Here is a 10340-nt window from a genome sequence, read left to right as displayed (position 1 = left end):
GCAGAATAGGAATGTTTGGGATTTGGATTTCTAATTTTGGTTTCGTTCAAAAGATTTTGTATTAGATTTAGGTTTTTAGGGTTTAGATTTGGATTCTGGAGCATTTTTGAAGAAATCTAGGCAAATCTGTGAAAATTTGAGATTTTTCTAAAAAAATCTAGATTTTTTGAAAGAACATGAAGTTTTCGATGAATTTTTCGATGATCGATTGAATTTTTCAGCCAATTTTTAGTTAGATTTTCAGAAATTTATGGGTTTTTCAGTTTTTGGTTAAATTTTTCAGGGACCTTCCCAAAAATTGATAAAATTTCTGATTTTCGATTAAATCTCCGACAGAGTTTCCTAAAGAAAAGTCAAAGCTTCTCTGTCTAGAGAAAGAGAGGGGTTGGCTTTTTAAGGAGAAAAATTAGGAATTACCTTTTATTTGGAGCCAAAACGGTAGTGTTTTAGTAACCCATGATTCATGCACTAACCCGTTAACCTGGGCTTTGACCAGACCCGATCGTAAGGTTTTCTTTTCTCATTTTATTTTTATTTTTTGATTTTATTTATTTTATATTTTTTAACTTATTTTATTTTTTATTTTTATTTTTTTGGTTTTATTTTTGACAAATTTTGTAAAAATTGTTTTTTTTAAATAAAAAAAATCTTTTCAGTGAATTAAAAAAAAAAAAAAAAACAAACAAAACAAAACAAAAATCTTTTTCAAGTAAATTTTCAAAAAAAAAAATCTTTTTAAGCTTTTTTAGAAAAGAAAAAAAATCCTTTCAATAAATAAAAAAAAAAAGAAAAAAATCCTTTTTCAATCTTTGCAAAATAAATTCATGAAATTCTACCAAACTATTAGAGAATTTTTATGGAATCCACCAAACTATTGAAAAATTTTATAAATCAATTTTCAAAAAATATATATACAGTAAAAAAATAAAATAAAATAAAATAATTTTTATCTTCTAAACTATTTGAGGATTACTTCAAAGTAAGTCTTACCAAACTATTGGGAGACTTTACTAATTCTTTTACAATAAAATAAATCAATAAATCTAACAATGAAATCTCTCCAAAATGGGACACTAGTCGTTATTAATACTCATAAGGTGAGAAAATTATCTTAAATTGCTACCAAACTTTTGGGACAACTTTAAGATTAATTTTTAATATTAAATTATTTGGTAAATCATTAAAATAATCAAGATTTGGATAATTTGAAATCAAGTTGGTACCATCATTTGGATGAACGTTGTGCAAATGCTACAACATTTTTCATACATAACCAACTCCCAAACCTAACATCTATTTTCGCAGACTAGAATATGTTTCAGGTAGTCAATCACACCTAATTTAAAAAAATTAGTGATAACTCCTTTTAATCTATGTCTAGCAATAGGTCCACAGATCTATACGTTATGACAATAAATATTACAAAACTAAAGTTCAGATCAATAAATTTTAACAAATAATGATTTTAAAGAAAATGAATGTAAGAAAATAAAAAATCTATAATCCAAATAATATGACAAATAAAAATTAGAAGAAAAAAGTGTAAAAGAGACTTGAAAGAAAGTCATATAACCCTCACCCTTAAAAGAGATATAAAACCATAAATCACAAGAAAATCAAAATTAAGTTAAAAAAATAAATGTTACAAAATCAAATGTTTGGTCAATACATTTTAACAAATAATAGTTTTAAATAAAATGAATGCAAGAAAATTAAAAGCCAATAATCAAAATAATATGACAAACAATAATTGGAAGCAAAAAGTGTAACATTTTAAAAATAATGGTTTTAAAAAAATAAATACAAGAAAATCAAAAATCATAATGAATAGAAAAAAAACAGAAGTCAATAATCAAAGCAATATGACAAATAATAATTGAAAGAAAAAAGTACAATAGAAACATGAAATACACTCATATAACTCTCACCCCTAAAAGAAATAAAAGATCATAAGTCATAAAAAAATTAAAAGTAAAAAATATAAATGTTACAAAATTAAAAGGTTTACCAATACACTTTTAAAATAATGGTTTTAAAAAAACATGAATACAAGAAAATAAAAAATCAATAGCTCAAATAAATATTAGATAATAAAAAAATTATTGTATTTTACATAATAAAATTAAGATGTGTAAATTTATAATTTAGGTAAAAAAGATTAGGCATTTATTACAAAATATTTGAATTATATATATAATGATTACTTAATGAAACACTCTAGTACATAAGAGGTTAGAAGCTAAAACTTCCTTAAAACAAAATATCAATGGCATTAGGTGAGAAAGCCTAAAATCACAAAAAATTTGTGGTTTTGAAGAAGTGTTTCCATCGTTTGCATGCTTTGGTCACGAGAAATTAGAAAAGCTTAGCTACCCTTTGGCCCATGTCTAAAGTTGCTTTTAATTAGGACAAGACTTAGTTTGTTGACAACGTCTCAAAATCCATAATTTTAAAGAGTTAATATATTATTTTTAACTATACGATACCTATAAAAAAATTAGGATTATGTATCCAAATTTTGTCATGGTCAAACAACTTACGTGGTTAATTAAAATATGGATATGATAAATACTAATCAATAAAAACGTGTCACATGATATAATATTATTTATTTATATTTGATCATATTAATTTATCGTTAATAGAATTGATGTATGAAACAAAATATTTTACAAAAACAAATTGTCAATATTTAACCATAAATTATTTGTAAAAATCAAATCTTGAAAAGTCACATCGTACGATACGTAAATTACACGTTAACCCAATTTGAAAAGCATGTTAAGACAACGAACATTAAGAGACGTTGAAATATACCAAATGAAATTAATAAAAATAAATGCCAGTGGGAGGTTCAATTTACTACATTGGCCCAAAAAATGAGAAAGAAGAAGAGATTGGAAGATGGTTTCTATCCGCATTCTATATTGAATGCTGATTTAAGTCATCCAATTCTCATTGGTCTAAACTTTTTTCTACAGACCAATGACCGAAGACTGAAGAATGAATTTGGGTTAAATCCAGTTGGGAATTAGAGGAACAATCCTGGCAAGTTGCCTGCAAACCCTAATCAATTGGAAATAGAGACATTGGTTCGCCATAGCCAATTTTCTACCAATGTTTAAATCAGTAGATTTCATGTAATCAAGGGTTTTCTTTGGCTTGTCAGTTGCCTAAAAAAAGCAATGGGCACCAATAGAAGGTTAAGCAGATTAGAGGAAAATCTCAGAGAAACCATGTACTAAAGTAAAGATAGTGTTAAATACAATTTTACAATCTAAACTGATAGATGGTTGTTTACAAACTGAAATAGTAAAAATATTGATAAAAATATATATTTAAAATACATACAATAAATTAGAGATTTCAAAATGAATATATAGCTAAACATGACTGAACGAAATAAATTATATTGAGAGTTTGGGTTTGCAATAAATTTACTATTTCTTAATCCATTGTCGAACACAGTCACCAAATGGATAAAAATGGTTGTTGGCCAAAAAAAAAACAAGGAGTATAATTTAGTTTATTTATGTAATTACTTTTAAAATACCATGTTTAACAAGTTTAAAATTTATATGTCAACACCTATCATCACTTTTTTTTATTTTTAAATTGCAGCCTTATTTGTAAAAAAAATGACATATATAAAGATTGGTTGTAGTATTTATGCTTAGTAGTATTTTAGTAGCCAATTGTATTTCTTATTTTTATCTTATATATACATATATATAATTATCCTTTATTTTATTGAGATAATATTCAAATAAGCTTGACTTCAAATTTTATTTCAAAATGCAAAAAAAATTTTAATTTTTTATTGCATGATATTAATCCTATAAAATTTTATTTTATTATAATTAGAACCTTGACGGTATAAAATATTTTTATTTAAGTTTTTTAATTGGATGATTTAATTTGTAAAAAATGTTTACTTAGATTCATTTGGATGAATTAAATGAAAAATATTTAAGATAATACTATTTTTAAGAATCTTTAACTTGGACATTATTCATCCAATTTTAAGATTTACTGAGTATAATTACAATAAAATAAAAATTTGTAGTCTTAATTTCATTTAATAAAAAATTGATGGCTTTATTGCATTTTGATATAAAGTTCGAGAGTTTATTTGGATATTAAACTTTATATATTTGTATATAACCCCTTTTTTTAATTTAGTGATCAAGGGTTATTGGGTTTTGTCTAGTACATTCCCTGTTTGAATCAATTCAAGCAAATTTATCTATGTCGAGCTTAATGAATTTATGTGAAATAACTTTTTTACAGATTCCAAACAAATTCAAACCTAAATAATAAAAACTAAAGAAAAATAGTAGACTCTCTTTATTAGTTGAGTTGATTTGTATGTAAACCTTTGATAGGCTTTAAAGAAAGATATTTGATAGTTGGTATTCTCCCTCCATATATAAAAATATAAGCATTCAAAATAATGTTTAAAAAAATGAAAATCAAGGATTTTTTGTAGCTTTCTTACTGTCCATCTCTAAAAAACCCATTTCTTGTTGACAAAACAAGTTGTTTTTTAAAAACTATGTTTGATTATTTCAGCTTTCTAGAACATTAGTCGAGCAAGTCTCAAAGAAGTTTAGACAGGTGTTTGGCCGATCAGCTCATCAACAAGCTATCAAAAATCTTTATAATGTTTGGTATTTCTAAGATTCTATTTTTTATTTGTGATTTTTTATATTGTAATAAGATTGATTAGGTCAATCATGATGTAGCAATATTTTTATCTTTTATAAATAAATTTTTTATTTATTGAGTTTTTACAAAAAGTTAAAAAGTTGAATCTAAATCTTAAAATTGCTTCACCTAATTAAACTTTTAATTGAAAGAAAATTAATTTTTAAGCCATATATTACAGTCCTTAATCAATTAAGAGCTCAATTTAATGAAAATAAACATTTGATCATTATTATGCATATATGTATATGTTATTTGATCATTAGTACGAGTGACAATTTGAATCCTTTAGTAATATTTTGAACAACTTTTTGTAGAGTGGAAGTAGTTTTTGATTTTTTATATATTCCATTAAGAAATTTCTATTTTCCCCTTTTATGCATATCACTTGGTAAAATGAACAAAGGTATAGACAAATGGCAAGAGATGGATCAAAATAGACGTACAAAGACAGACATATAGCTTGTTTTCGACAGTAATAAGTTCGAGAAATCTCTACTTGACTGTTAAAGTGGGACCTGACTCACTGACTTAGGATTTAAATTAATTGGACGAAATTATCAAATATCTGTGGAAAATAATTGAAAATAATGCAGACATTTCAAAGTATGTGCCGTGCAAATATCTATTCTTTTTGCACTTTCCCAGAAGTTGTTCCCTGGAATCCTATGATCATACAAACCAGCAGGCAACAGGCTCAATACCTTTTAAAGTGCAGAGAATCATACCAGAAGGAACCAAGTTTTCGTTTTTGTCACATTTGAGAACCATACTTGAACTCCTACTGGAGAGATTCAATGATCTCAACACTTTTTCACAGTCATCTTTTCCTGCTTATACTTATAAGCATGATCCTTTGGATTCTTGCAACAGTTCAGGCTCAAGGGAATGTAAGTGTAGGTGATTTTCTATCTGCAAATGATAGAAACATGACTTGGCAATCACCATCAGGTGATTTTGCCTTTGGTTTTCATCCCATTCAAGGCGAAAAAGATCGGTTCGTTCTTGCAATATGGTATGCTAAGATCCCGGAAAGAACTATAGTATGGTATGCTAATAGAGAGAATCCGGCAACTGATAAAGATTCGATGGTTGAGCTCACCAGGACCGGACATCTTGTGCTTAAAGATCCTAAAGACAAAGAGTTGTGGAGGACCCAAAGCCTCACAAATGATTCTCCAGTGTCGCATGCAGCCATGCTTGATACAGGGAATTTTGTGATAGCAAGCAACAACTCAGCCAACATATGGGAAAGCTTCAAATATCCAACTGATACCATCTTGCCGATTCAAGAATTGGATATTGATGGCAATCTTTTATCAGCTTTGGATGAAACAAGTTACAATAAGGGGAAATATCAACTTCGTTTCGATAAAGGATCTCTCATACTTAATCAAATAGATATGTTCACCAGAAAGCCTTACAATTATTATTTTAGTTTTGAAGCCGGTTCTCGGTTGATCTTCAACAAGTCAGGGCATATCCAAATCCAGAATTCAACTGGAAGTCCAAGCAACCTTGCACCAGAAAATACTGTTCCAAAACCAGACTCAAACTATTACAGGGCAACACTTGATTTTTATGGACTTTTTACTCTCTATTCTTATCCAAGGAACCCCAGTGGTGGTGAAAGCTGGTCTGTCTTGTGGTTCATGCCTAGTGACATCTGTCGTAGCTTTGTAGACAATACAGCTACACTCGGAAATGGCCCTTGTGGTTATAACAGTATTTGTGAACTTATCAATGATAGGAGGCCTAATTGCACATGTCCCCCTGGATTTTCTTTCTTGGATGAAAATAATCCATACACGGGCTGCAAACAAGATTACACAAGCTACCCTGGAGATTGCAATCCGGACGGATCCACCAATGGGGAAGATCGCTTTGAGTTCAAGCCAATCTCATTTGCTGATTTTCCTTTCAGTGACTATGGGATATTGAAACCTGCAACTGAGTTTGAATGTAGGCAATCTTGCCTTCTTGACTGTTCTTGTGCAGTTGCCATTTTACAGGATCCAACTGTAAGTCCAGATGGCAATGGAACTTGTTGGAAAAAGAAATTACCACTTTCAAATGGGCGGTTTGATAGAGAAATAGATAGAACAGCTCTCTTCAAGGTACCAAAGTCAAATGCCTCTAGGACAAACCAAGCCACTCCAAATCCAAGCAATGAAAATCAGAATCAAGTTATTTTGATCCTTTCAGTTCTCTTAGGCACCTCGGCCATATTCAACTTCTTTTTTTTAGTTGCAATTTCTCTGATCTTTTTCTGTTTATATCAAAGAAGACTTCGACACTTAGACGGTGTTCCTAGCAGAAGAGATTTGGAGACTCATCTGCGTTCTTTCACATACAAAGATCTCGAACAAGCCACAAACAGATTCAAAGAAGAACTAGGAAGGGGTGCTTTTGGTACGGTTTACAAAGGAGAATTGCCTTCAAGTTATGGAAATTATGTTGCAGTTAAGAAATTAGAAAAGTTTGCTCAAGAGGGTGAAAAGGAATTTAAAACAGAAGTGAAGGTCATTGGACAAACTCACCATAAGAATTTGGTGAGACTACTTGGCTATTGTGATGAAGGTGAAAATAGACTTCTGGTCTATGAGTTTATGCAAAATGGTTCATTGGCTAGCTTCCTTTTTGGAGTGCTAAGGCCAAGTTGGCAACGAAGACTGCAAATTGCATCAGGGATTGCAAAAGGCCTCACATACTTGCATGAAGAATGCAACACACAAATCATCCACTGTGACATAAAGCCACAAAATATACTATTGGATGATTCTTTTACCGCCAAAATATCAGATTTTGGGTTGTCAAAGCTTCTGATCAACAACACTCGTACGCTGACCGGCATAAGAGGGACTAAAGGCTATGTGGCGCCAGAGTGGTTCAGAAACACCCCAGTCACCGTGAAGGTAGATGTTTACAGTTTTGGAGTCATGCTATTAGAGATCATATGTTGCAGAAGATGTGTTGAAGTTGAGAAGGAGGAAGCAACAATATTAACAGAATGGGCATTCGAATGCTACAGAGAAGGCATAGTTGAAAAGCTGGTGGAAAATGATGAAGAGGCTAGAAGCGATGTGGAGAAATTGGAGATGTTATTAAAAGTGGCAATTTGGTGTGTACAAGAAAATCCATTGATGAGGCCATCCATGAGGACTGTTACAATGATGCTCGATGGTGCTGTCCAGGTTCCTACTCCACCATGCCCTTTCCTTGTCGATCCAATGATCTAGTCGATTATCCTCTTTATCTTTGAAGTTTGATCCTATAAATAAAACTTGCAATTTAAATAGTTCCAGTTTTCAATAATTTGTGTCAGAACAAGAAAAATTGAGAGGAAATCATCCTAGCATAGATTGCCTTTCTGCTAATAAATGAAACGCAGCTCTTTTGAAACATTAAACTTTAGTAGCAATTAACAGAATTTACATTCTTATTCAAACAAAATTAGCCTAGTTGGTAATAGAAAGATCCCGAGTATTTAGTTTAATGATTGACATAATTAATAAAAAAAAATTATAAATGCTCAAATTTGAACTCTAAACTTAATAAATATCACTTTTTGAAAATAATTATATGAATTAATTAAATTAATCTTGGGATTCATTGACATAATTTTTTATTCAAAAAACAATGTTCAGTCTCTTTTCCTCGAATTAAAAAAAAAAAAAATGAAAAGCTTTACAATACTAAAATTATTGACATAATTAATAAAAAATTTATAAATACAAAAATTTAAACTTCAGATTTAATAAATTTCATCACTTAAAAATAATTATATGAACTAATTAAATTAATTTCTGGATTCATTGACATAATCTTTTTATTCAAAAAACAATGTTCAATCTCTTTTCCTTGAATTAAAAAAAAATAAAAAAGCTTTACAATTTACAAAATAGGTTGGAGTGGCAATCAAAAAGAGTAGAACCATCAATGACTATTTTTGAATGAGAAATGCAACAACTTATGGTCTTTTGACCAAAGGCAATTAAATCAAATTAAGTGGCATAAAACTATTTATAACAACCTAATAAATAATTCTTTAAAGAAGTTAAATTAATTAATCATTTAGGTTTGCCCTAACAAACATGATTATCAATTATCAATACAATTTTAAGTTAATCAATTTTCTTGACTCACCAACAAAATTAGTTCATTTCATAGGTTGGGTGGTTTGATGTGATCATATTGACCATTAGAAGAAAATAAAATGAAAATGTAAGAATTGTTGAAACTTGGTTAATTCAGTTACAAATAGGAGTGGGAGTTAAAAAAAGTTTGATAATCAAAGTTTTCTTGCTCATTAATTTTATAGGATTTTAATTCTTCATGAATCATCAAATTATTCAATAATTTTGTAATCATTGAGTCGATTTTAAAATTGAAAGTCCAAATTTCGAATTCTAATCGTAATTTAAAAAACTTGAAATATATATAAGCTCATTGCATATATTCATCAATCTAGTTGGAATCCTGTTGCTTTTATATTATTTGCTTGATCTTTGACTTGAGATCACAAATATCGTTAGTATTTCATGCTGATTTGGTAAAAAGGAAAAAATTAATTAAAAAAACTCCTTTAGAGTTATTCTACAAATGATGAGCCAAGGATATAATTTCTTCTAAGGAGTTTTCATTCTTTATTGGTGGCTTATTAATTAAGATAAAATCCTCCTTAAATCTTAATAAATTCCCACCACATAAATGGCTGGTTTTGGTTGGTCAGGTCCTAGTCTATGACGTGAGAGTCTTTTTATTATCAGCAAATCATGTAACCATCACTTAGTGATCCTGGGTCTCTATTAAAAAATAATAATAATAACAATAAATTGAAAGGCAGCTCTCTTGGGACCACTTTGGGCTTAGCCCATGAACTTCACTTTCCAAAAATTGTAGAAAATGAAAACCAAATTTGAGTTAGAAAACAAAAACATTATCCAAAGAGAAGAAAGATCTTGTAATTTTATTAAACCGGATAAGGTAACACGATACTAAAAGAAAAAAGCATATTATTTATGATGATTGTAGTATAATTAATTAATTATAATTTAAAATTATGTGTAGTTCACTAAAATTTTATATGGAATTCACATTTATAAGTGTGATTCTTACATAAATTTTTATTTTAATTGGATAATTATAGCATTATAGTAAAAAAGAATTAAAAGTGATATACTCCAATTAAAAAAGACACATAAACAATATAGTTTAAATTTTTTGAAATAAATCATATATAAATTTAGTAAAAACAAAAAAAAAATACATTTCATATTTGATATGTCAACATAAAATATGAAACAATAATTTTTGTATTTTATATATGTTTGATATATAATAAATATGATATAATACATAAATTATAGTTTTCATTTTTTTTCTTATTTAGGAATAAACATAAACCTTCAGTATTAGAACTTTTTTTTTTTAATTTTTTATCATTCTGAAAAAATTCAAATGGATATTCATATGTAGGAACCTTTCATAAAATTAACTCTTTTATTTTCTTTCAATTTATGATTAAAGCGATTTTCATTATTTCCAAACTTAGAGAGCCTTTGTCATTATTCATTAATTTCTTGATAATTTCTGGTAATTTTTATTTTTATTATTATACTTTGTTACTAATT

General features: G+C 28.4%; 1 protein-coding gene across 1 annotated transcript; it reads left to right on the top strand.

Moving 5' to 3' along the window:
• Positions 1 to 5146: 5146 nt before the first annotated feature.
• On the top strand, positions 5147 to 8117 carry LOC111288023 (G-type lectin S-receptor-like serine/threonine-protein kinase LECRK4). Its single transcript, XM_089759621.1, has one exon. It carries the CDS (start codon positions 5505 to 5507, stop codon positions 7944 to 7946), a length of 2442 nt encoding a protein of 813 aa, XP_089615747.1. The 5' UTR covers positions 5147 to 5504; the 3' UTR covers positions 7947 to 8117.
• The last annotated feature ends 2223 nt before the right edge of the window (positions 8118 to 10340 follow it).

This window comes from Durio zibethinus, chromosome 4 (genome assembly GCF_047325235.1).
Source record: "Durio zibethinus cultivar Kanyao isolate XHJ-2024 chromosome 4, ASM4732523v1, whole genome shotgun sequence".
NCBI classification, from domain to species: Eukaryota; Viridiplantae; Streptophyta; class Magnoliopsida; order Malvales; family Malvaceae; genus Durio; species Durio zibethinus.
This window is presented reverse-complemented; position numbering and strand designations above follow the sequence as displayed.

Excerpts from the sequence above, each read along its gene's own strand:
- LOC111288023 (XM_089759621.1), top strand. The coding sequence starts at position 5,505 with ATGATCTCAACACTTTTTCACAGTCATCTTTTCCTGCTTATACTTATA.